This window comes from Oryctolagus cuniculus, chromosome 13, assembly GCF_964237555.1.
Source record: "Oryctolagus cuniculus chromosome 13, mOryCun1.1, whole genome shotgun sequence".
Lineage (NCBI taxonomy): Eukaryota > Metazoa > Chordata > Mammalia > Lagomorpha > Leporidae > Oryctolagus > Oryctolagus cuniculus.
The window spans coordinates 97,978,956-98,006,410 of record NC_091444.1 but is presented as its reverse complement, the minus strand read 5'-3'; the positions used below and the strand labels follow the sequence as shown (position 1 = coordinate 98,006,410).

The 27,455-nt window shown below is 42.6% G+C and overlaps 1 protein-coding gene across 4 annotated transcripts; it reads right to left on the bottom strand.

Annotated features, from left to right (window-relative positions):
• Window positions 1-2,136: 2,136 nt before the first annotated feature.
• LOC100337853 (GTP-binding protein 4) lies at window positions 2,137-27,448 on the bottom strand. Of its 4 annotated transcripts, none has more exons than XM_070054975.1 (17): window positions 27,299-27,447; window positions 25,020-25,190; window positions 21,230-21,333; window positions 21,013-21,149; window positions 19,331-19,431; window positions 17,866-17,958; window positions 16,917-17,108; window positions 16,773-16,838; window positions 14,784-14,873; window positions 13,859-13,969; window positions 11,106-11,183; window positions 10,668-10,719; window positions 10,193-10,293; window positions 7,483-7,680; window positions 5,961-6,026; window positions 3,836-3,979; window positions 2,137-2,829 (listed from the first exon to the last, which is right to left on the bottom strand). In XM_070054975.1, the coding sequence occupies exons 1-17, from the start codon at window positions 27,344-27,346 to the stop codon at window positions 2,677-2,679; spliced, it is 1,905 nt and encodes a 634-aa protein (XP_069911076.1). In that variant the 5' UTR covers window positions 27,347-27,447; the 3' UTR covers window positions 2,137-2,676. The 4 variants fall into 4 exon arrangements, with proteins under 4 accessions (XP_069911076.1, XP_069911077.1, XP_069911078.1 ...); XM_070054976.1 differs by having other exon boundaries at window positions 27,058-27,440; XM_070054977.1 differs by lacking the exons at window positions 25,020-25,190; window positions 27,299-27,447 and adding an exon at window positions 23,395-24,202.
• Between the last annotated feature and the right edge of the window lie 7 nt (window positions 27,449-27,455).

The window sequence follows — 27,455 nt, the reverse complement described above, 5'->3', positions numbered from 1 at the left end:
CTGAGAATGAGCGTGTGGGAGACACGCACAGTTCAATAGAGACCGGGTGGGAGAGCCCATGTCCTGTAGGGTCTGCACAGAAAGTGAAGAGTGAGGGAGAACCCTGCCCCTCCCCACCAGTGCCCGTCTCCCACCACAGCCAGGAAGCCCGGCTGAGCAGGTGCGCAGGGCCCCCACGTTTCCTAAGCCACACACGGCGTCCACTGAGCTCTCCTGATTTGACTGAGTTGTCATCTCAGGTGCCAAGCAAACCATTATCCAGGTTTAGGGATATGGTGACAGGAGAGCACGCCAGAAAGTTTGTGGCAAGATGGAATTCAAAGCAGGAGTTTATCTTGGTGCAAATAATTTATGCATAGGTTTTTTTAGGAATATGTATTTTCCTTTTGTTTTAAGATTTATTTATTTGAAAGAGTTATAGGAGAGGCATAGGGTGGAGGGTGGGGGGTATCTTCCATTTGCTGGTTCATTCCCCAGATGGCTGCAACAGCCAGAGCTGCACCAATCTGAAGCCAGGAGCCAGAAGTTTCTTCCAGGTCTCCCACACGGGTGCAGGGGCCCAAGGACTTGGGCCATCTTCTACTGCTTTCCCAGGCCATAGCAGAGAGTTGGATTGGAAGTGGAGCAGCCGGGACTCCAACTGGCTCCCATACAGGCTACCGGCACTGCAGACGGTGGCTTTACCAGCTAGGCCATGGCACCAGCCCTGGTAATATATATTTTCTCACATGCCATGAAAAAATATGTTTTGCATCTGCAATTTTTTTTTTTTTTTTTGGCACAAAAAGGAACTCATACTTGGAAGTCTGTTTTCCACACAGGTACCCTTGTGTGTCTTGCACACTCACACCCCCTATATAGCAAAACAGGAGACCCCAAAGCTATTGTTCCGAATTCTGGAAGCAGCACTCTTCTTGTCACTTGTAAATCAAGGTTCCTTTCTTTAAAAACATTGATCTTTGGGGCTGCTGTTGAGGCGCATCGGGTAAAGCTTCCTGTGACACCAACACCCCATGTGAGCCCTGGCTGGTCCACTTCCCATCCGGCTTCCTGCTCAGGCACCTGGGGAAAGCAGCAGGTGATGGCTCAAGTGCTTCGGCCACTGTCACCCACATGGGAGACCAACCAGAATGGAGTTCCTGGTTCAGCCCTGCCACTGCTGCCATTTGGGAGTGAACCAGCGGACGGAAACTCTTTATCTGTCTCTCCCTCTCTCTGTACGCTGGCCTTTCAAGTAAATAAATTAATTTTTGAAAACGAAACCAAAAACAAGCCTTTGCCTTGGTGTCCGGTCTCCTAGGGCCTCCCATCACAAGCACACCTCTGTCTGCTGCAGGGAGCGGTCTGGACCTCAGGGGGCGTGTGACAGGCGGTATGTAAATAAAAACCGCAAGTGCACGTCCCCTCAGCCCAGCGTCTTGTGTCTGAGCATCTGCCTTGGAGAAATAATTTGCCCATGCCGATTCAAAGGGAAGGACAGGGTTTTCAAAAATTGTGTTGCTGATGACGCCTGAGAGATTGCACACGGGGGCCTGTGTTGTGGCGCAGCGGGTTAAGCCACCGCTTGTGACGGGGGCGTGCGTGTTGGAGCACTGATCCGGCTCCCTGCTAATGTGTCTGGGAAGGCAGCAGGAGACGGCCCAAATGCTTGGGCCCCTGCACCCTCACGGGAGACCAGGATGGAGCTCCTGGCTCCAGCTTTAGCCTGGCCCAGCCCCAGCTGTTGCAGGCATTTGGGGAGTGAACCATGGGTAGAAGAGCTCTCTCTCTCTCTCTCTGTCTGCCTTTCATATAAAAATAAATAAATAGCAAGATATGCAATAATACCTACAATTTGGTTCCACCTGTAGACTTAAATACACAGGCCCCACAAACAAGTACGTGAAACGCTTGGCATTTCTCTATAGGCTCATCTATGTATGTAAACGTAAGAAAGAAAGATCTAGAAGATGGTCACCAAGTGGAAAACAACAGCCACCCCTGAGGCTGGCACTCTGGCGGCGGGAGGTTAAGGTGGGATCTTTTCACTTCGTGACGGTCATTCCGGCTTTTTGCAGCGAGGCCACATTCATGCTGTACTTGCGTAATCACTCCCTGATCTATAATTATACCAAAAAGTATTAAATAACTCAAAACTATTTCTCCTGGAGATTTATTTTGGATAAAATAGTTGGAAGAGAGATTACAACAATACATTGTACAAGTCTGGAAAATAATTTAAAGGAGTATTTTCAGCATCAGGGTTCTGACTCGCTCACACATGTGCTTGCTCCCAAGTCTGCAGAGCAGGTAGCCCTCTGTCCATATCCATAAATGGAGATGCTTTCTTCATAAAAAAAAGGAGTATTCCCGTGTGAGAAATCGAAGCTTCCTCTTAGAAAAAATAAGGTTTTTCTCCATCAAAACATCAAAGTCATACCAAATTTTTCTAGTTCTGCAAATCTGAAGCAGCCAATCCTCTATTTAATGCAGAAAGACCGTTTACTCCAAATGTTTGCATTTTGCAGACAAGAATTTCCAGCACTTATTATGCAGGCTTTAACCACAATGTTTAGCAAAGAATGCTGCAATTATTTTTGTTTGTTTATAGATGACTCCAATTTTATGAACCCACACCATACGCAACCAAGAAACAGACAGCAACAAAGAGTCTAGCCAAACCATGTCAACTGAAGCCTATCTCCTGTCCTTTTTGCCAGCTTTCCTCTTTCCAGAGAGTAAGTGCTTGGGCTTCATATCAAACACATGCCGATCTGACTCCCCTTTCTTCCCCAAGCGATTCATCTTCTTCTGAGCATTCTTCATCATAGTCTTGGCCTTCTTCACCATCTACAAAGGAGGAGAAAATAACAGTATGTTCTATTCACTGAAAATCAATCTTCCACTCTGTATTTTCATTACCAGGCAATAGTCTGTCTTAATGGCCAAGATCTGTTGTTGTCAACAGACCCTGGTAAGTCTCATTCATTATTTTCCTCAGGCCCAGCACAGTACCAGCAGGAACTCTACGCATATTTACAGGATGACAATCTCACCTCAGATGAGTTTTATAGCTAGGAGAGACATTTTCAATCTTGACGATCAGAGCACATCTGTTTTAACTCCCTTTCACACAAACTGAGGCACTGAGACTCAGGCCTTATAAGAATGCCAATATTAAAACCCAGATTTTTTAGATGGAAACGTTATTGTGGAATGAAAAAGCCAGGCTTCTATAAAATACTTACTAGACCACTGACAGATTTTTATATCTGAATCTTCAAAATACTAAAATTAGAAATTTTTGTTTTAATGAGATAACAGTTTAGGGAAGCAGACTGTTTATATCCAAAGCATTTTGCCAAAATATGCTATAAATGATATTGAGAGTAATCTAAGCTATTGATTAGGAGAAGAAATTCCCACAATAACATGAAGGTAAGTGGGATCACATGGTGAGTCAACCAAAATAGCTACCTCTGGGCTGTTTCATCATATGGGCTTCTCAGGCCTTATTCTGCTTACTGGGGCTACCTGGTGCTAACAGCAGGGGCAATTTCCTATTATTCTCCCTGAACAACTGGGATCTAAAGTCAGACTGCTGGTGCAGTATGAGATCATGCTTCTGCCCAACCTCTGATAAAGGAAAGATTAGGCACCAGTCCACCAAGGACCTCTGTCCAGAGGCATCCAACTGTACCTGACCCAAGCTCTCAAGGACGCCAAGAAACTGGGACATGCAGCATTCAGCTAACCTCCTACCCACAGCTCCTGCTTCTCTGAGCCGTAACTACTGGTGTTTACCCTGAGACTTGCCATAATAAACACTGAGGCTATTACTACATCAGAGGCTAACCTTGACATCCCGGAGACCAGAAACATCACGTGGAGTTCGAGAGCAACTCCGACTCCGGACTACAGAGGATGGTGGAACAGATTCTTCCCGCTTTCTTTTCCTGGTGACACTCCGAGATCTCCTTGCCTGGACTGCGTAGTGGGCCTGAAAAGCATGGAAAGCAAACTTGGGCGGTCAGGATCGCAGCCCTGCTTACAGATTCAGTGACAAACAGATTGACTCTAACAAGGGAAGAGGACAGTCAGGAGGGTCTACAACGTCATCAGAACCACAATCAGCTAAAATCCTTAAGATATACACATGGAATCCCACATTAATTACCACTCAAATATCTTTTTTCACTTAACACAAGCTGCTTTTATGTTACAAAGCTGATTTAACTCCATTTTAAAAAAGGTACTTAGACATCCCCATTCAAAAATGATTATTAGGTTAGCATCATAATCTAATTTCAGAACACTAATATCTAATACTGAACATAAAGTGAAAACTGCCCAGAAGTTCAAACTTTAAGTTAAGAAGATATATCCAGACTGCACGTCTAAGAGGACAGATTCTGCCATCAGAACCTGGACAAGTCACAGCTCTGCCTTGCACTGCCTATAAGAATTCAAACAAGTCCCTTAACGTTGCTACCACTGGCTACCCTGTCTGTAAATTAGGGAAAACACAACTTCCCCAAAATGTAAGCAGGCATTAAGCCTAGCACTTCAATCAAATGTCAGATCTTATGTCAGTACATTAAAACAACGCAAGCATATACAAAACAAATGAGTCCCCTCATACACTGCTGACTGAAACCAATTATTCTACCTCTTCCAGAAAAAAACTTTACACAATGCTGTCCTGAGTTTGGCAATTCCAGTCTGGGAATCTGTTTTGAGAAAACAATCCAGAGCACTAAAAGTTCTTTGATTTGCTTCTAGCATAAATCATTACAACAGCAGGATTAAATTCTAGTAGATACCTGAAATACCTTCTCATCTCTGAGCACCCCAGAAGACAGTTTTGAACTATTTAGTCTAAGTCACTCACACAGAGAGACTAACACTTCATATAACTGCACTGAAGCTAATTAAAGCACCAGGCAGACCTCACTATAGTCCAAGTAAAGAGTTCTGTACAGGACAACAAAAATTTATCTATTTCTTTCTCTTTGACATCTTTTTCCCACATATACTTTTCCCTGATGTGAATTCTTTTACAGATAACCTTAAATTCTTTAAGGCAACAGTAAATAAATGAATTTAACCTGTGAACAATCCAAAAAGTAAAAGAAATTAAGCTTTACTTCATTAAAAAACGGGAGAAATTTAACAAAAAAAATTTACAAGACACAGATGAAAATGTGGAACGTGATCTTAAATATATTTTTAAGAAACAGAAGACAAGCTCTCTCATTTAACTGTATAAAAAGCAATCTACCATATTTCAACCTACTTCATTTTTATGTGATATAACCACAAATGATTTTTTTCTTTCTAGTTTTCAATATTTTCCAAATTTCCTACTAACATGAAAATGAAAGATAAAGTATATCTATAAGCCTTCAAAAACTTTGTGGGAAAAATGGAATTAATAGATAAGTTTATTTTGGTGCAAAAAAATGTGAAATCCATGCATTTTCAGAATACATCGTTTTCATGAACTTTTTGACCTTCACTCAAAATAATACAAAAAGAAAAGCAAATGCACTGGGGTCCCCTTACACAACTGACAGTAACTAATCCAGAACTCTGACAGGCAAGGACGCCTGGCCCACTTCCAGGGACGAGTTTTAGTTAAGGATGACGGAGAGTGCAAAGGTTTTCTAAATTCTTCTCAAATGCTGAATAAGAGTAAAGTTTTGAAAACACCATCCTGCATCAGTAGAACGGATGCTAAGCTAATCACACCAAACGAAGCATTCCCAAGGGAACTATGGCAGTGTGAGAGAGACACTTATCAATCAATCCATCACTTCGAGGCAGACACTATGTCAATAAATAGCAATGGAAACACTGGGAATCCTGATTTCTTTTCTTTTAAATCAACTTCATATTCTCATAGGTTTCCAAGCCCCTGGTTTTTCTTTAACAAGTTTGCATTCAGCCATATAAACACTAGACCAGCCCCCAACACTTACATTGTCTTTATTATCCATGTCAACACCAAGACTACGCATCTCATTCTCCAAATCTGTCTTCTGAACCTGAAAAGAAATTTTAAAATAAAATTGGCTTTAAGCAAAATTAGTTCACTGAAAAGTTGAAAAAGATTTTTTCCAAGGGAAAATACACTTTTTGTGACATACTTCTTTTACAAGTTATATTTTTTCCCCTTGGACTCACTTTGCCTTTTATTTACTGACTGATTTTTTTAATTAATTAATTAAGTTATATATATAAATATAAATATACATATTTGAAAGGCAGAGACAAAGAGAAATTATCTCCCACTCATTGGTTCAATCTACAAATGCCTGCAATGTCCATGGGTGGGCCAAGCCAAAGCGAGGAGCCTAAAACTCCAGGCCTGACCACATGGGTGCCAGGGACCAAGTACTTGAGCCATCACCTATTGCCTCCAAGGGTGGGCAAAGCATGAAGTTGCAACTGGAAGGAGAGCCATGACTTGAACTCAGGCATTCCAATACAGGCTGCAAGCATCCCAAGTAATATCTTAATTGTTGTGGCTAATACTTGCCGCTGTGATGGTTTTGGGCAGCTCAGCGAAAACCAACACTTAACTAAGAAACTGTTATGTGTGAGATCTTGTATGCTTTATGTCCTTCTTGGGAGAAACCAAGCAACCCACACAGAGTAAGAAAGTGACTGTTTCTATCACATAGATGAGCCACAAAAGCTGAAGTTAGTGATGGACCCTAAGACAAACTCACTGTGGCAACATGTTTCCTTCTGGAGACCCCTCCACATCACTAGGAAAAGCAGAAGACTGTCCTTGTCTCTCAATAACCAGTCATCTGCTATCATATGAAAACACTATTTTCAAACAACACCCACTCAGAGGTATCTATAATGTCAAGTCATTTTCCTTTCTTTCCATTACATTTTAACTGTCCTGCACATTATCTGATTTCTTTGGGGGAACTTCATGTGGTACGGGGGGCTATCACAGAACCCTACCTCCCTGACCAAAGCATGGACAAGAAACAAAAACAAAACCGAAAAAGTGTTAAGAATCCTGACATCTGATCCATTCACGCTACTGTGTAATTCTCCCCATCTTAACCAGTCACAAAAGCCAATAAATTTTCTTTTGGGTTTAAATTAGACTGCGTTAAGTGTCTGTAAATTAGAAAAGACAAGTCTTGAATAATACAGAAATTAAATAAGAAAATGTTAATTAATGACTTTAAATTTCTACAACTTATAAATCCCAATTGTAATTCATAAAACTATACAATGATTGAATCTACAGAGGAAAACTTCAAGCTGATTATCACCAAGAAAGGGCATAAGAATCAGCAGATAAACAATCAAGACTCTTCTAAGTCAATTTATACCACCAAAACAAAGAACATGCAATCCGACAGCCATAAATGGGTTGAAAAGCTGTAATTAGCAATGATTTTGCAAGATCCAACATACGCAGTAAGTCATGCATATCTTTAGGAAAGACATAAAAAAAAAAAAAAAAAAACTTGCCTTCTTAGCTGTTCGAGGCATCCTGGGTCCCTGTGTGTTTTTTTCTTTGGATTGAAGGATTTTCAGTTTCTTTTTTTCTCTAATTTGTTTTGCCAGCTGTCGGATTTCCACCATTTCCTCGTCTTCACTTTCAGAATCACTGTCATACTCCCCAGCAGCTGTTCTTAGCTCTTCTTCTTTCTCTAATTCTTCCAATTTCTTTAAAGATATAATTGAAGAAAAGTGTGTACAGTAGGTGTGACACCATGTGCATGGAAACTGACTGAGGACACGGTAATCCTATGGTCAAGTCCCCATATACCCACACATGCAGAGCTTATCTCACACGAAATGGTTGGGAAGCAAAAGGAGACCACGTGCACATGAATTGACAGCAGGCTGGTTAACTCTTCAGTTGCTACTTTTCCTCGTTAAAACAGTTAAACTCCAAGGTGGGGAGGTCTCCTTATTCCCCACAGTACAGACCAGCAAATAGAAAATAAGAAATAAGTTCAGGTCTGAGAGAGCCTGAATTCATACAGTACCCTGTTTATCTATTCTAATATCATCCAGAATACAATCTCACTTTCTACAACGTTAATAAGACAAAAACAAAATCTTAAAAATATGCATGCATATCATATCCTAACAAGTCAACCTAGCCAGGAGTCCAACAAGCACATCTGCCAGGCCCCTGGTGGGCCACCGGGCATCATGATAAGCAAACTGAATGCATAAGGAACAGCTGAAGAGTTTCAGAAAGAGGAAATCACCTGATTTCTGACATGAAAGAGTGGACTACAGAACAGAAAGGTAAAAAACCCAGCAAAGCAGGGAGGCCAGCTATGACAAAGGCAATGATGATGAAAACCAGATGACTGGAGGACAAGGAACACTGCAGTAGGGAAATCATGAGAACTGTGAGAGTAAAGGTGCTGACGTGTAAGTGTACTCCTTGGGTACCCAAATAAATCACGATGCTACCAACAGCTTAATTTTCAGAGCAGAAATGAGTTCTAGAAGTAGGGCATGAAGAGGTCACAGACACAATGAGACTGAAAACATAAATTAAGGAGGACACTTGGGAAAATGAGTGGCAAGTATCAGGAAATGACAACAGCTAACAGATAATGTTATTCAAGTAATTTTTCTTTTCCAAAAATTTAGTTTATTTTATTTGAAAGGCAGAGTTAGAGAGAGGGAGAGACACAGAAGGAGAACGAGCGATCTTCAATCTGCTGGTTCTCTCCCCAAACAGCCACAACAGCAGAGCTAGGCCAGACTGAAGCCAGAAGCCAAGAGCTTCCTCCGGCTCTCCCATGTGGGTGCAGGGTCCCAAGCACTTGGGCCATTTTAAGCTGCTTTCCCAGGTACATTAGCAGAGAGCTAGATTGAAGTGGAACTGGCGTCCATATGGGATGTCAGTGCTGCAGATGGCAGCCTAACCCATTACATCACAGTGCCAGCCGCTATCAAGTACTTTTTCAAAGAGCTCAACTGAGGAGAGAAAAAGGGTTAACGAGTAAGGGAGGACATAGAATCTAAGATTTTTGTTTTTTAAGAAAGATGAGAGCTATTTATATTAAGAAAAAGAGAGGGGAACTGGATTGAGCCAGGACAGAGATGCCAGTAACAAAGCAAAGCTCTAAAGAGGCGCAGATCCAAGGACAGATAGAATCAGCAGGGATGAGGAACATCTTCCCAGTCTGTATAAGGCTTAGTATAAGGCCCATGAAATCATTTACTCTGGTCCTGCCAAGACAAATGCAGGTGGAACTCAAAATTCAGTAAATCTATACATAGCAGGCTAATTTTTAAGATGCTAATTCTGTATGGCCCATGAATGATGTTATAAACACCTAGATGGCTCTTGGCAGAAAAAAGGTTCCCCACTGTTGGTATGGGTACAAGGACAGAAAATTAGGAGCCCAGAGATTTCACAACTGTGGGCTTCATTATCTTGATAACACAAGGCCAGCTACTCACACTGGCAGAGGGAATGTGGGCAGAAGGTCTGAGAACAAAGCCTGAAACAGCTGTTGGTATATAATACAGCAACGCAGAGCACCACACCAATGCCAGCTGTGTCTAAACTCCAGTCTGAAAGCTGGAGATGTCTCCAGGACCAGCAAGGCAAAGGAGGCAGAAAGTCAGTGGAGGTGGGGTGTGTGTGATTACACAAGGCAGAGAGTGTGGATGGACGAGAAACTGGAGAGGGAGGAAACACAGAGGTGTGTGCAGGAAGAGAATGAAGGGAATAGATACAGGTGAGCCAAAAGCTGTGCTCCCATAGTCAGCTTAAAAAGGAAAAAAATCTGCAATTCAAAAAGTAACACATAATTGTTAAATCAACAGCAGAAGTCACTGGGCACTTGCTCCCCACGTAGCACCTCTGTCCTTAAGGTTGTACTATGAGAATTAACGGTAAAACTAGTCTTCAAACAGTACTTTATACTTTGTGTTTCTGTGTGGGTGCAAACTGTTGAAATCTTTACTTAGTATAGAGCAGATCTTCTGTGTATAAAGATAATTGAAAATGAATCTTAATGAAGAATGGGATGGAGAGGGAGTAGGAGGTTGGATGGTTTGGGGGTGGGAGGGCGGGTATGGGGGGAAGAACAGCTATAATCCAAAAGTTATACTTATGAAATTTATATTTATTAAGTAAAAGCTTTCTATATAAAATTAATTAAACATCCCCTCCCCCAAAAAATAAAAAAGTGGCACAGACCTTCATGATGGCAGGATCAATGTAATCCGCTATATTATGGCCTTCCCAGATCTCTGGTATCTTATCGTATTTTTCAGATGAATTCATTAAATCCCAGTACTCTAAAGTTAAAAACAAATTTATATTGATAGTTTTTAGTATTTTCAAGTACTATACGTCCAAAATGAGGTATAAGTCAATGTCCCTCTACAGAGATAAAAAAACACTTGTGCTCTACACTACACAATAGTAATGCGATCAACCTCACTGAACACTCATATGCTCTAAAATCATAAAAATATCCCTTCATCCAAAACAGGAAATTAACTGAAGGAAGAAATTCAGACAGCCCTATCCGTATCCAACTTTCAATCTTCAAGAAATTAAAAATTAATAAATATGCCAGAAGACTTTTACTCATTCAAGTTCTTCCTCACTTATTTGAAAAAGTTCACATGTATTTGGCAATTTACAGCTATAATACTCTGGCTCTTACTTTGAAGATCCAAAATATAATCATCTCCCATCTCCAGCTCAAGATCTCGCTCCTGTTAATGGAAAAAAATTATCATCAGTTTTATTTTACCTGTTGGGTCTAGAAATGGTTTGCCCTCCTCCTTGTCATTATGAAAAAAACCTTTCAGTATCTATGCTATTCACTATTCCTCTTGTATTTCTGAAGGGAGAGAGAGTTTCTGACTATTTAGTGAACTATATCTTAGTATTCTGTTTATGGCCATCTCCCATCAATTAAAAGAATATACAACAGTAAGGATCTTTGTTGAGGATTCCCAGCCGTGCCCCAGAGTCTAACAGGCGGGGTACTTCAGTCCTCCAGCTTGTGCTTAATGCCCCAAACCTCCACCACCTCTGCAAATACAGCCTTTCCGGCCCCTCTCCATAGGAAACGCAGGTGAAAGTTATGGCAGTATACCCTCTTCTTCTTGGGCTCCACAATTTCCATTCTCCTCTTGCGTGCCACCACTCCTTCTGGGATGAAAGGGGGCCTCTCCTGAGAAGATATTATTAGGAATATTTATGAAAAATGACTCACTGAATACAAGAAAAACTTCAACAAAAACAAAAAGAAAACTCTCCATCTATAGGGAAATCATACCCAGATGAATTAGAAACCAACAGATTGGGGGAAACTTTCTATTTCTAGCCCAGCGGTTAAGATGCCTCCATGCCATTTCTGAGTGCCTAAGCTCAATACTTGCCTCTGGGTCCTGACTCCAGTTTTCTGCTAATGCAGATTCTGGAAGACAGCAGTTATGGCTCAAGTGATTGGTAGAAAACTGCTTGGGCTCCACAGTTTCCATTCTTGCCACCCACATGGAAGACCTGGACTGATCTCCTAGCTCCCAGCTTCACCCCTTGTCCAACATTGGCACAAACTAGTGGATGGGCACATGCTCTATGTCTAAATTAAACTGGAGTAGAGTGAGAGAACCAACATATAAAGGAGGGCAGGCAAACGGCCCACTGGTTAATATGCCTGCGTCTAGTATTGAAGTAGCTGGGTTTCATGCCTGGCTTTGCTTCTGACTCCAGCAACTGGGATTCCGCCACACACAAAGGAGACTGGATTGGTCCCTAGCTCTTGGCTTTGGCCCGGCCTGACCTAGCCTTAGTTGCTGCAGGCATCTGGGGAGTGAACCAGCAGATGGGAGCTCTCTCTCTCAAATAAACAAAAACCACACAAAACAAAAATCCTGGCCGGCGCCGCGGCTCAAAAGGCTAATCCTCCGCCTTGCGGCGCCAGCACCCCAGGTTCTAGTCCCAGTCGGGGTGCCGGATTCTGTCCCGGTTGCCCCTCTTCCAGGCCAGCTCTCTGCTGTGGCCAGGGAGTGCAGTGGAGGATGGCCCAAGTGCTTGGGCCCTGCACCCCATGGGAAACCAGGAGAAGCACCTGGCTCCTGCCTTCGGATCAGCACGGTGTGCCGGCTGCAGCGCTCCGGCCGCGGCGACCATTGGAGAGTGAACCAAGGGCAAAGGAAGACCTTTCTCTCTGTCTTTCTCTCTCACTGTCCACTCTGCCTGTCAAAAAAATAAAAAATTTAAAAAAAAAATTTTTTTTAATTGAAAATTAAACAAAAATCCTCAACAGATCACTCTGGAAGAATGGGTTTTGGGACCAGTTTGGGTAGATGCCAGGAGGCTCCAAAGACCAACTCTAAAGTTCTTTCTGAAAATCTAAACATCAAAATTACCCAGAAAAATCGTGGAAAAAGAAAAAAAGAGAAGAACATCAGATCAACAAATGAGTAATCCATATATAAACCCTTGTATATAGAAGAATTCAATGAAGATATTCTATAATCATTTCTAAAATAAATCAATGTCACTTGAAAATAGAACTAGATAAATACCCTCTCAGAACAAAGTAAATTCAAGACACAGCAAAGACTATTCAAAAGACAGGCAAAGGCATTTTTTTTTTTTTAATTTGACAGGCAGAGTTAGACAGTGAGAGAGAGAGACGGAGAGAAAGGTCTTCCTTCCATTGGTATAAAGTACAAAGACTTATTTGTTAGGCAGTAAAATTTTCAATGCCACACCTTGAAATTTAGATTCATTTGCAATAAAACACTACCGTATGTATAAAAATGTGAGCTGCATCACTGTTTGTAGTAGACGAAAACAAAACATTTTCAGAGGATTACACAGGGCTAGTGTTGTGGCGCAGCAGATAAAGCTGCTGCCTGCAATCCCGGCATCCTGTACGGGTGCCAGTTCAAGTCGTGGCTGTTCTACTTCTGACCAGCTCTCGGCTAATGGCCTGGAAAAAGGCCAAAAGTTTGGGCACGTGGGAGACATGGAAGCAAAGCCAGAAGCAAAGCCAGGCATGAAACCCAGCTGCTTCAATACTAGACGCAGGCATATTAACCAGTGGGCCGTTTGCCTGCCCTCCTTTATATGTTGGTTCTCTCACTCTACTCCAGTTTATTTTAGACATAGAGCATGTGCCCATCCACTAGTTTGTGCCAGTGTTGGACAAGGGGTGAAGCTGGGAGCTAGGAGATCAGTCCAGGTCTTCCATGTGGGTGGCAAGAATGGAAACTGTGGAGCCCAAGCAGTTTTCTACCAATCACTTGAGCCATAACTGCTGTCTTCCAGAATCTGCATTAGCAGAAAACTGGAGTCAGGACCCAGAGGCAAGTATTGAGCTTAGGCACTCAGAAATGGCATGGAGGCATCTTAACCACTGGGCTAGAAATAGAACCTGGCTCCTGGTTTTGGCCTGGTTTAGCCTTGGCAGTTATGGCCATCTGGGGAGTAAAGCAGTAGATGGAAGATCTACCCCCCACCCCTCTGACTTTCAAATAAATAAATAAACCACAAAAAAAAAAAGTACAATAAGTATAATGCTTCCATCTACGTTCAAAAAATGCTTCTGTATCACAAACATTTCTCAAAGGAAAAACAAGACTGGATTAACAATATCTGCCTCTGGTAGAGTGAGAGGCAAACTTCATTCTCTTCCTCAACCTTTTACTCTTTGCCATACACAGGCATAACTTCATTATGTATGAGAAATGGAAGCCCATTTATGAAATCCATTTGTCTGTATGTGCAGCTGGCTCTGTAACCCTGGAAAAAAATCATGCAGACAGTAGCATCTACTGACTTTTACCAGCAATGCAATAAATGTATCTCAAAGGCTCTCTGTAAAGGCCATCTTACCTTATCATCTCTCTTGTTTGGTACAGCTAAATGTAATCTGTTCAACACCTCATTCACTTTATTTCCCTTCATTTTGATTTCAACTCGATGAGCCAAAAGCCTATCACAAGCCTAATAAAAGTAAAAACAAGACACAGAGTTACAAAGATACACCGCAGCCTCCTGCACATTTCAGAGAAGAATCAGGAATCAGACTCCCATTGACTGTCTGGTATGGTTTGGAACTTCCTACACCTTTTCCCTCAATAGGTTTTTAACATCACAGCAAACCACACTCTCCAAGAAAGAGACTGTTCCCCTTTCTGACCCTAGGGCCAATCTGAGACAGAATCTTGAAGCAGCCCTCCTAAGCTCTATGCTGGGCCTTGTTCCCACCAGAAGTGACCCCCTGTCCAGACTGGTGGTGTCCTCCAACTGTCCTTCATTACCTAGATGCAATGATCTCTCAGAATTCTAACTTGAGCAGCCAATCTGTAATTAAAGCCACAGCATCAAAATTGCCCTTTTATTTCAAGTTAAGAGGGACAGGATGAAGTAGGATACTACATAAAATCCAACAGGAGCCTGCAGCCTCCAGCTGTTCCTGCTTTTCACACTACTTTTCCCCTTATACTACCAAACAGGATCATTTCAGTAAAACTGCTATGAAAATACAGTCAAAAGTCATAGCAGTCATTTTAATTAAAAATTTCCTATAGCAGGAACTATAAAGTATTATTCAACCATTCATCTGGATAAGCAGGGCACTAGATTACTAAGGGTTTTGGATCCACCTTGTTCTGTAGTGCACCACTGCTTACCACTATGTATACTTTGAGTATTAACAACACCTAGAAAAAAACTAATTCCACCCCCCATGACTGACTTTTCAAAAACAAGACAAAGACAGTGAAAAGACTGATACCAGATGTAAGAAAGCACTAACCTCTGTTTTAACTTTAATGACACCTTCCTCAGTCAGAGTGCTCGTCTCTATCACAGGGAATCCTTCAGCTTGCAAATCTACAAATATTTTCTGGAAAAACAAGAGATGTACTATTGATTTCTAGTTTCCAATGGAAAAAGTCACAGTTTTACAAATGAATTCTCAACACTTGTGGTTTGTTTTTAAAACTTTTGAAGAACAGACCAAGTAATTCAAAACTCTCCAGAACATTCAGTAAGACTTCATCCTCCAAAATAGGAACTTAGGTAAGACCAAGAAGCATTAGCAGTGCTACTTCTAATTAGAAAAAGAACAAGAAAAAAACTAGCCTTCATAGCCCAAGAGAATCCCTTAGAAAAATCTTGAAAACATTCACAAATCTAGAAATTTAAATTACTAAGATCTAAGAGACTCGACTGTATGCCCTCTACTAAGTGTCACATCTACATCTAACTGCAAGTGTGACCATCTTTTGGAGGAAAGTGACAAATCCATCATAATAAAGTATTTCACAAACAAGATTTATTTCCCTTACCATAAGGTCCAAAGCAGTGATCAAGGACTGAACACCAATTCTGCATGGCCCTGAATTGTAAAATGGTCCCTGAACCTACCTGTGCACATGGCAAAAACCATCATGTGTTATCACCATTTGATGAGGAGTGTCATGTTGAAAGCATCAATAAAGGGAAGGCTATGAAAGTGTTAACCAAATGGAAATAGTGTAATAGTATTCCAATATGTACTTGGCTTTCCGATTCCTTTCAATTTGTCCAACAACCGATGACTGTAGGCATTACCTCCCAGGATAAACCGAGGGTCAGACAGGTGACCTCACTTCCTTATCACACAACCAGCAAGCGTGAAGCTGGGACCTGAGCATGTCTGACTCCAAAGCCTGGGCATCTGAGTACTGCATTCGCTTCTTAAACCTTCTTGCTGCTGTCCACTCTCCCCCTTCTCCACCCAGCAATGTCTTTTTAGACTAGAAAACTGAGGTTACTTAACAGACATATGGGGGCTTTTGCAGACAAATTAACTATGACATTAGTGTTTACATAATCAGTAACTTAAAGAATTTACTGTAGTAACCTGAGAAGACCAGCTGTGGCTGTTTAAGAAAAGCTAATCCTTACTTAGTAGTAAGTCTCCAAACAGAACAAGAGACACTGAGAAAGAATATGCTGTTCCTACATCAGGAACAGGAAGTCAAGCCAGCACATCCCAAAAGACACAGCAGATGCAGTCTACCATTCCAGTGAGCAGTCACTTAGAGGGCCTGCTCGACTGAGACTGCGCCCCACTCCAGGGTTTCTGATTCGGCAATCTGGTGTGCTCAAGAAACCTGCATTTCTGACCAAGTACCAGGCAACGGTGAGGCTGACGCTGCTGGTCGGGGCCTACAATCTGAGTACATGCTTCTCAAAGCATTTATCCTCAATGACACCTTTAATGAAAGAGTCAAACCGGTTTTTTAAATTATACATTAACAATGTTTCCTGCCTCTTGGGGAATGCTAACAGACACCACACTCACAGTTCACGTAAGTCCTGCATGACCTCTTCAAAAACACTCATGGTTCCTGAGAGCCCACAGGACAAATGCTTACAGATCTTCATTCTCCTGTGCTCAGTCACTCATTTCCAAATGCATTTAACCACAGAACCTCTTTTACTAAATAACACCAATGAACACCTTTCCTAACTAGGAACTTACGCTGGAAAACGCTGCTGTAGTATTACCTGATATTCTGAGGTCAGGAAGAGATAAAGGACACCTAAGGCACTTGGCTTCCATCTAAGGGATCACATTTTCCACAGGGCAGGGATTAGGATGTCTGTGTTCATGTCACTGAACCTTTGAGGATATTATCTCAACTGCACAATAAAAACTGACCTAGTACTGTTAAAATTCCTCCTTCTAAACTTTGGCTGAGGTAGCATTCAGAATACGTAAGTAAGACACATTCCAAACATTAAGATGATTTACCTGATCATCTTCAGAAAGTTCAGCTATTCTCTTCACATCACATTTGTTGGCAACAACTATAAGAGGCTACCAATGGAAAAAAAATAATGAATCACTACTTTCATACTATACAAAATAAACTAAACTATTAGTTGCAAGACTTACCTTGTTGATAAAGAGAGGTCTTATATTCTGGAAGAGTTCTACTTGCTCCTTCAAACCATGTCCACACTGCTCAGACAAATCCATCACATACAGAACCGCAGCACGGAGGTGAGCCAAGGCTGTGATGGCCTGCATCTCGATGGTGTTCCGATCCTCCAAAGGGTGATCCAAAATCCCTGGAGTGTCTACAACCTAACGAGCAAACTCCATTATTCCAGAGCACACTTATTAACCTCTTGTCCAACAGGCCCCAGCAGTCATTCTGCATACTGAAACCAGACCTTACGAAACTAGTAAATAAAAATGTAGAACTCCAAAACTGATGAGAAAATAAAAGTGAGAGAAAAGCATATATTTTTAAACATTAAATAAGCAGTCAAGGGTAGAAAAACCCTGCAGAGCTCACTGAAAAGCTAGCCAATGACCTTGAGAGAAATGACTCCTGTTCTCACTAGCATCATCATAAAACATAAAAACTAAAATAACCCCCAAACCTCCTAAGTCTTAGGAGTTACTCTCTTCATCATTTATAAAATCAGACTGTTCAAACAGATTGTTTCATGGTTTTAGACAGTATATGCCATTTGCAACAACAGAGTCAGAAATGATTAAAGGAGAATTTAATTTCTTTAGAAGTACAACTCTTAGCATAAGGCGCAGAAGCCGAAACTGAAGGCCTGCTACTTCCTCTGAAATTGTATCAGAGAACTGCTAACTGCCCTCATGTCTCTTTAAAACTCAGACAAGTTTTCTTTATGGTGAAAGAAAAATTTCAAGTTCTTGGTCACCTCAGAGATTCTCTTTTCCTCACCTCCTCAGGGTTGACTCTATACTATTCCAAATATACCAGAAAAAATAAATATTACAGTGCTTCAGAAATCATTAAAATCAAAATTAATTAACAAAACACCCAAGATGTTTATCCTACATTTAAAGATAAGACTCTCACCTGCCAACGTAGATACTTATAATCCATGTGCCCAACAAATAGAGACTTTGTTGTAAATGCATAGGGCTGAACATCCACATCTGCTCTGGTTACCTTCAAGTAAAGCAATCAGTCAAAACTGTCAGTCACAGGGATTCTAACCTCACTTCCTGTCAAACAACATAAGCATGTTACCAACACATCAAGAGTAATTTTGGGTAGGAAAAAAAAAAAAAACACAAGAGACCTCACATAATGAAAACGCACAAGACAGGAGTTACCCAGTTTAATAAATGGCCTGGTTTCTCTTCCCTCACACCACAGGGCCCTGACTCAGGAATCAGGGAGGAGGAGACAGCCATCATCCCCTCTCACCCTCCATCTACGGCCTCCAGTGTCTCAACAGAGCCCGACAGAGGCCTCTGTACTGATGGAAATGTCCCATGTCTGCAAACTCTTGATATGTGGTTCGTAAAGTCTTGGAACTGAAGTTTTCATTTTGTTTTCCATGTAAAAAGCCACACAGCCACCCAGAGCACCAGCCGGCTGTGGAATGGTCAGAGCATGTTTCAAAATATCAAGTAGGCCCCTGCACGGCTTTATCAAGATGTCGTGGAAACCTGTACACAAAATAAAACCTATAAATTTGCCTCAAAGCAAGAGCATTCTTTGTAAATGTTTGTTTATTTGAAAGGTTGAATGAGAGACAGTAAGACAGTGAGAGTGCATGTAAGAGATTAAGAGGGAAAGAGAAAGAACTTCCATTTGCTGGTTCACTCCCCCAAATACCTACAACAGCTGTGGCTGGGCCAGGCTGAAGCCAGGAACTAGAACTCCCATCTGGGTCTCCCACGTGGATGAAAGGGATCCAAGTACTTGAGGCACCACCTGCTGCCTCAGCAAGACGCTACACTGGAAATGGAAGTGGGACTCGCCCCAAGCACTCCAATATGGGATGCAGCTATGACACAGTATCTGCCCAGCAAAGTGTTCTTAGCACCAAGGAAGCCATAATTAACATAATTAACAATTGCTTTGGCATACACACTGCTGCTGGTTGTCATCTGACATTTTAAATGCTGTTTCAATTCCTTTCAGATCCCTCAATTCAGCTAAATTGTCCCAAAGCACAAAATTACTGAGTTACTTGAATGCTACCCTTGAATCACACTCAGCAACTTATCACTACAAAGGATAATGTAGTTTTGTAAAATTTGACACAGCAACTAAAATGACAAATCACTAAGAATTAGCTTAAGGAGCAGGTATTTTGCCTGGACCGTTGGGTTGCCCGCATTCCATATCAAAGTACATGAGTTTGAGAGCTGGCTCTGCTCTTCATTCCAGCTTCCTGTAACACACCTTCAGATGCAGCAGGTGACAGCTCAAGTAGTTGGGTCCCTGTCACCCATCTGGGAGACCCGTACTGAGTTCCTGGCTCTTGGCTTCCATCAGATCATCTTTTTATAATCAAAACCAGACCAACCTTATTGATGAAGCTGGATTTCCCAACATTTGGGTACCCACATAAAAGCAGAGTCCGTGTATTTGGATCAATGGTTGGCAAACGGGATAAATGCTGGCGCACTGTGAAGTTTAAAATGAAAAAACTAAGAAATCAAAGTGTCTGATTTGCTTGATATTCTCTTCAACTTATCTGTACTGCAAGCTCATGGTTATATAATGCAAGTGCAGAGAAAGTATGAGTTGATGAAAAAGCAATTCATTGCACAGAGTAATGATATAATACAGTATAAATAATAGCATTTCCCAAGTGTGGCTGTACCAATAATATACCTAGGCCTTACCAACTGGGCATTTGGATGCAAAAGATCAGAGACAGATCAAAAAGACACGTCTGAGAAGCATCCGGATGGTTCTTATTGAGACATTTGGAAAGCAGTGTCTTTTGAAGCACGCGTGCTATAATTTTCTGGCTACTACATGGGCAATTTCCATTTAACTACCTCATCTGTAATACAAACAGCTTCAGAACTACCTCATCTGTAATACAAACAGCTTCAGAGTGGTACTCACTGGGCGATCGTGAAGATCAGATATGTACGATAGCATTTTAAAAGCATAAATCACTTGTAAGCATTCAACTATCATAAATCACTTGTAAGATACAGGGGAGATAAAACAAGTCCAAATAGTTTGTGATATAAAAATACGTGCATGTTGGGGCTGTGCTGTGACACAGCAGGCTAAGCTACCACCTGCAGCACCGGCATCCCATATGGATGCAGATTTGAGTTCTAGCTGTTCCACTTCCAATCCACCTCGCTGCTAATGGGCCTGGGAAAGCAGCAGCAGATAGTCCAAGTGCTTGGGTCCCTGCATCCAGATGAGAGACCAGGAAGAAGTTCCTGGCTCCAGGCTGTGGCTTGGCCTAATCCCGGCCATTGCGGCTGTTCAGGGACTGGACTAGCAGATGGAAGCTCTCTCTCTGTAACTCTACCTTTCAAGAAAATAAATCTTTCAAAATATATACATGCAGCTGGCGCCGCGGCTCAATAGGCTAATCCTCCACCTAGCGGCGCCGGCACACCGGGTTCTAGCCCTGGTCGGGGCGCCGGATTCTGTCCCGGTTGCCCCCCTTCCAGGCCAGCTCTCTGCTATGGCCAGGGAGTGCAGTGGAGGATGGCGCAAGTGCTTGGGCCCTGCACCCCATGGGAGACCAGGAGAAGCAGCTGGCTCCTGGCTTCGGATCACCGCGGTGTGCCAGCCGCGGCAGCCATTGGAGGGTGAACCAACGGCAAAAGGAAGACCTTTCTCTCTGTCTCTCTCTCTCACTGTCCACTCTGCCTGTCAAAAAAAAAAAAATATATATATATACACACACACACACATGCATGTAAGAAAGCAGGCAACTATTTCAACAAAACCCTGCTACCTTAATTTCAAAATTGTTCTATTAAAGTTTTTCCAATAGCTAAAACTATGACATTTTATTTTTATATATTTTTCAATATTTCAATATGATTTATGCTAGGCACTTTTCCAACAGCATATCACCTATTAGAATCTCATACAGGTTTGGCTAGAAAAAATAATTTGAGCTTTTCAGCTCTAAAATAAAGCCACCTCCGGAATATGCCCTCAACATAGATCAATTATTTTAACAAAATGCTGTAAAAGACCTTTCTCCTCACGGGCAGTAAGTACCTTGCTCCAGATATTCCAAACTCTGCCTCTGTCTCTTGATAATGGTGCACATTCGGCCAAGTGCAGCACGCTTCAGCTGCTTACATCGGTAGAGAGAATCGCCGTATTTCATAAGCCGCACGTAATCTTTAGCAACACTGAAGAAAATACATATATGAATATTTTGTTCCACTTTTAAAAACAACTTAAAAAACACAATAGTAAGAAAACACCTTACTTGTCCACTAAGTTTTTGGCAATATTTATTTGTCCCAGAGCCAACTTGTAATGATCCTTGTCATAGAGAATATTCATCAAATCAGCATAAAATGGATGGATGTCCTGTAACAAACAAACAAAAACATGCAGTGGTCACCGTAGTCCAATAGTTTCTTATCCCTGTATGCAAGTAACACTTGGGAGAACAACCCTCTCCTCCTCTGGCCTCAAACCTCAAATCTTTTCCTGGCCAAGGACCTGGACCAGGACAAGGATCCTGTCAATTTAGTCCTCTGAGAAAACAGAAGCCATCAATAGGGAGGCAGGTGGCAAGTCACTTCTCCCTGCCCTAATGGGATTCTTGTTATAGTGACAGAGCCACCAGGGACCTAGACGAGGCCAGCCCTCCATATGCACCAGATCCTGCTTTTTCTATGGCTTAGGAACTTAGTTCTAGAAATTCTTTCTTCCACCTGACCTTTCCCATCAATCTACAAACATGCTGTTATTTCTCAAATCTTTTGGATTTTTAATCTCAAACTCCTTCCAACTCCTGCTCCATTTTTTTGCTCCACTCTTGGCAAATGCCAGCAAAGCAGCACTTTTTATTCTTTCTTCCCTCTCTGGAACCCACTCTCCAGCATGCCTGCTACTAGATCAAAATAGCAATGACTTCCAAACTGCTAAATCTCAAATCTTATCTTACTAGACCTCTTGGCAGTGCTGGGTGTTGGGCCACTCGTCCTTCTTGAAGCATCTCATTCAATGGGCTTCCTCTCCAGTGGCCAGCTCTCCAACTCCTATGCTGGCTTGTCATCACAGTCCAACTACACATTCATATCCCCACAGCACTCTTGTGTTCACCACTAGGTGATCTCACACAGATTTACAAATACCATTTACGTTTTCACAATTCTGTTTTTTATATCTGTGGGCCAGCCTACTCATGGACTCTGGGTTACTTACTGTTTCTACTCAGATGTCTGGGACATCTCTCACAATCACTACGTACAGATTTCACCCTTGACTTCCCCTCCTCTTCAAACCTGCTCCTCTTAGCCTCTCGCGTCTTGGGGAACAGCAACCCCACTATACAAGGTGCCAAGGCCCAGAACATCTCCATTCCTTCTCTCAACCACACAACTAGTCAGTGGCCTAGCCTGTTAGCGCTTCCTCTGAACGATTCTGAAGCCAACCACGTCACACCCTCACCAGTATTACGGTTCTCTAATTTATCAGCATCTTTCAATCACATGGCTATTGGGTTGTACCTGAATTAGCCTCCCACAAGCCAGGCATCCCCTAAAAGCTAAGTCAAAAACCTCAACAATTCAAAGTCACCCTGCCTTCCCAATACTTCTGACCCCATCTCCTAGCATTCTCCCTCTAACATCCTATCCTACCTCCTTGGTCTCCGGCCTAGAGCTTTTGCATTTGCCATATCTTTGCTCCTACAGCTCACTCCTTCACGCCTTTAGGATACTGCTTTATCTCCCTGCACAGATACTCCTTACTCCCCTTACTTGCTTCATTTCTTTCATCTCACACATTACGTATTTTCATGTTTATTACCTTTCCCCCTCACTAGAATGATGATAGGAACTTTTATTCCTGCTGCTGCATTCCAGTGCTCAGAATAGCGTCAGACGCACAACAAGCATTCAACGAATGCTTCAGTTTAACTAACTAAAAAGAAGTGTTGGGGCCAGCACTGTGGCACAGCGAGTTAACGCCCTGGTCTGAAGCGCCGGCATCCCCTATGGGCACCGATTCTAGTCCTGGCTGCTCCTCTTCCAATCCAGCTCTGTTATGACCTGGGATAGCAGTGGAAGATGGCCCAAGTCCTTGGGTCCCTGCATCCATGTGAGAGACCTGGAGGAGGCTCCTGGCTTCGGATCGGCGCAGCTCTGGCCGTTGCAGCCATCTGGGGAGTGAACCAGTGGAGAGAAGGCCTCTCTCTGTCTCTACCTCTCTCTGTGACTCAAATAAATAAAATAAATCTTAAAAAAAAAAAAAAAGTGTTATTTATCTGACAGCAATTTCAGGGTAGGTGGTTAGATTGATAACAGAATGTTCCACCTCTAACATATAAAAAATTACCAGGGCCAGTCTTGTGCTGCAGTGAGTTAGGCTGCAGCTTAGGATGTCCACATCCTAATCAGAGTGCGGGGGGTCAAGTCTCACCTCCATTTCCAGTGCAGCTTCCTCATAATGCTGGGAGGGAAGAGATGGTGGCCCAACTATTTGGGTTCCTGCCACCATGTGGGAAACCTACATGGAGTTCTTATCTCCTGGATTTGGCCTGTCCTGGCTCTAGCTGCTGCAAGCATTTGAGGAGTGAACCAGTGAACAGAAGATCTCTTTTCTATCACTCTGCTTTTCAAACAAATAAAATAATATTAAGAACAAAAAAAGATAAAACTTCTTACAATGAAAAATTCACTACTAATTAGATCAAAACAGGTTGTTTGCCTGAGTGAAGCATTTCCTAGAATCAGTTTAGAATAACCTTATTCTTAAATCTTTCTTTTCAGGCCCAGATACTCCCTAGTACTTAACCTTTCTCAAAAAATGGTCCATTCATTTTTTTAACTTTTATTTAATAAATACAAATTTCCAAAGTACAGCTGGTCCATTCATTTTACAAGAACCTACTGGGGGCTGGTGCTGTGGTACAGCAGGTTAAAGTCCTGGCCTGCAGCACTGGCATCTCATATGGGCACCGGTTCGAGTCCCGGCTGCTCCACTTCTGATCCAGTTTTCTGCTATGGCCTGGGAAAGCAGAGGATGGCCCAAGTGCTTGGATCCCTGCACTCACATGGGGAGAACGGAAGAAGCTCTAGCTCCTGGCTTCGGGTCAGCACAGCTCTGGCTGTTGCAGCCACCTGGAGAGTGAACCAACGGATAGAAGACCTCTCTCTCCCTCTCTCGCTCTGCTTCTCCGTAATGCTGCCTTTCAAAGACATAAATAAATCTTTCAAAAAAAAAAAAAAGAGAACCTACTGGGCACCTATATTAAGTCCTAAAGATGATAAAATAAAAATGCCTATCCTCTAGTAGGAATTTTTACTTCTTACTTTAAAAACCAATTTCATAAACAGAGCAAAGAGATCAGTTTTTACAGCCTAATGCAGAAATCACAGCTCTCCATACAATCAATGAAGAGAACTATCTTACCATCAGCTGATGAAGCCAACAAGACCATTAACAGCGGTGGGGCCTCAGGCCACTGACCCTCGACAGCCCAGAGGAAAACCAAACCTCAGAGAAAGGAAGGGTGGGATGAAACCTCGCCAAGTCAGCAAATCAGAAGACCCGGAGCATACAAGTTCATGACCTGCCACTTCCATACAGCTTGGGTTGGTCCTGTGAAGGAGGGGTGGGAACCTTTCCTCTGCCAAGGGCCACTGGATGTGTATAACATCATTCCTGGGCCACACAAAATTATCGACTTAAAAAACCAGCCTGCTATAGAGTTCCAGAACTTCCAGTCACACCTGTGGTTGCCTTGGCAGGGCCAGACCACATGATTTCGCTGGCCTTGTATGGACCCGATGCTCCCCACCCCGCTGCAAAGCCCAGAGGTTACAAGGAAAACCTGAGAAGATAGCACTGGGCCACCTAAAATGGAGCTTGGTTTAGGGAAAGGACAGATACACGCAAGTTTCCCAGTTTCACCACTAACTTACTGAGCAAACTCTGGCAACTCTGACTTAGATTCCCTTTCTGTCAAGCTAGTACCCCAACAGGTGAAACACCAAGTAAGAGTCACATTTACGTAACCATGTGAGTCCCCAACAGTCACTTACATCCAACTTGGGGAAATCCGTGAGAATCTGGGAGAGCCTGTCATGATAATTTTGTTGAGTAAATTTGACTTTTCTCATGTAAAAATGTCGAATGCGATGAATTTGGTAATGCTTGTGAATAACTGTCGGAGTCTTTCGTTGAGTCTTTGATAACGTCAGGTCAATAAAGTCCTGCAATTAAAGAAGGAAGTAACTGAGACACAATTACACCAAATACGTTTTTCATCCACTTTTGGGAAACATTCTTATACTACTGAGTCAACAGTACACTGTATCTCAAACTACAAGAACTTACATATTATAACTAAACCCTTCAAATATAACTCTGTTCAATCATTTTAAAGATTTATTTTATTTATTTGAAAGGCAGAGCTACTCAAAGAGAGAGGAAGAGACAGATCTTCTATTCGCTGGTTTACTCCCCAAATGGCCACAACGGCCAGGGCTGGGCCAAGCCAAAGCCAGGAGCCAGGAACTTCTTCCGGATCTCCCACATGGGTGCAGAGACCCAAACACTTGGGCCATTTTCTACTGCTTTCCCAGGCACATTAGCAGAGAGCTGGATCAGAAGCAGAGCAGCCAGTGACCATATGGGATTTCAGTATCGCAGGTGGCAGCTTTACCCACTATGCCACAATGCCAGCCCCTCTGTTCCAATTTCTATAAAGGAACTTTAAAAAGTTTCAGAGGAAAATAGAATTAAAAGATTAAGTTTTGGGATGGGAGCTTGTACAGCCGGGACACCCACATCCCATACTGGAGTGCCTGGGTTCTTGTTCTAGCTCTTCCTGCCAATGCGGACTTGGAGAGACAGCAGATGATGGCTTCCGGATTCAGACCACCACCTACGTGGGAGACCCAGACTGAGTCCCCGGCTCCTGCTGTGGCCTAGCCTGGCTTTTAAGGAGTGAAATAGCAAATGGAAGATCTCTGTCCCTTTCTCAATGTCTCTGACTTTCAAGTAAGTACATACTTAAACTTTTGAAGAGAGAAGTTTATTTTGGTGCAAAAAACCCTTGAAATCTACATAAAGATTTTCAAAATACACATTTCCATTAACTGTTTGGACCCATCATATAGTTTCTGGTCTAAGCCATTTAACAAATGGCTACTGATATAAACCCCACACTTTCTTTATACTATCTTATCTTCCAAATATCTTGAATCTTGGAAACTTGTCAGACAACTCAAATATAAATCAGAAAAAAAAGATAAATGACTCTTCAATTGCAATATGCATTTCTTTGATTTTGAAAGCAAACAAAATAAGTGAAACTAAAATGCACTGTTTGTCATTTCGTAAGAGTATCTAAGGTGACTCTTGGAGAATATAAAAAAACTTTGCCTGAATTCCCTGGAAAAAGTTTTTCCCCAAATATTTTCAATCTGAAATTGGTTCAATCCACGGTGTGGAACCCAGCGATACAAAAGGATGACTCTAGATTCCTCTTTTATAACAGCTTTCACATTTCCAGTATGGTCCAAAACACTACTGACTTCCTTTTAGAAGGCACTGTACCCATACTTTCCTGATGTGACTTTTTTCCCAATCACCAAAGGATCACCTTCACCCACCTTTCAGACATAAATAAACTTGTTTTCTAAAAAGACAAACTCCACTCACGACGACAAAGTAGCAGTATTTTAATGTATGTTAAAGCTCTCCACAATGGAGATACGCGTTTCCTGAGGAGCGCTTTCGTGTAAATAATTCCAATTCACATGGCACAGCCACTACATTAAAAACCGCACTTCCTAAAAGACCTAATACTAACACTCGATTTATTCTTGCTACATTGGTAGACGTTATATAAATTTGGTTTACCCAGCTATGCCTTAGGGGAGAGGGGAAAAAAAAAACCCACGTTTCCCAAATGCTACGAAGAGAATGACAAAAGTGTTAAACCACGACAATAAGGGAGTTAGCTGAGGGCAGTGGCCTCAACTCACCCCCCGCGATGAGCTTCCGCCCCGCCCCTCAGAGTCGCCCCCACCCACTCACCCACCGCCTCACCGCCGGTGGCCCTCTCAGACAAACCTATTCTGCAGAACCACCCCGATCTCCCTGGCTGGAGCGGGCGGGGGGTGGGGAGCTTTGGACTCGGACATGTGGCCTGGTCTGGCGGTGGTGTCAGAGTCCTGCAGCGATGGGGATGGGGGGCTCGCGATTCCAAGAAGCGACCCCCTTTCTTAGCCCCACGGCTACAGCCCAAACCCTCCTGGAGGACTCGGCTAAGGAAAAGGACGATAGGTAAGGAGGTCTTTCCAGAGCCGCCTACCTTGGCGGACGGCACCACGGTGATCTTCTTAAAGTTGTAGTGCGCCATGCCGGCAATGGACTGCACGAGGAGACAGCACGGCGTGCTGCGGCGGCGGAACTTCCGCCATCGGGCGCGAGCTGCGCGTCACTTCCGGCGCTCCGTCGGGCGTGGCCTG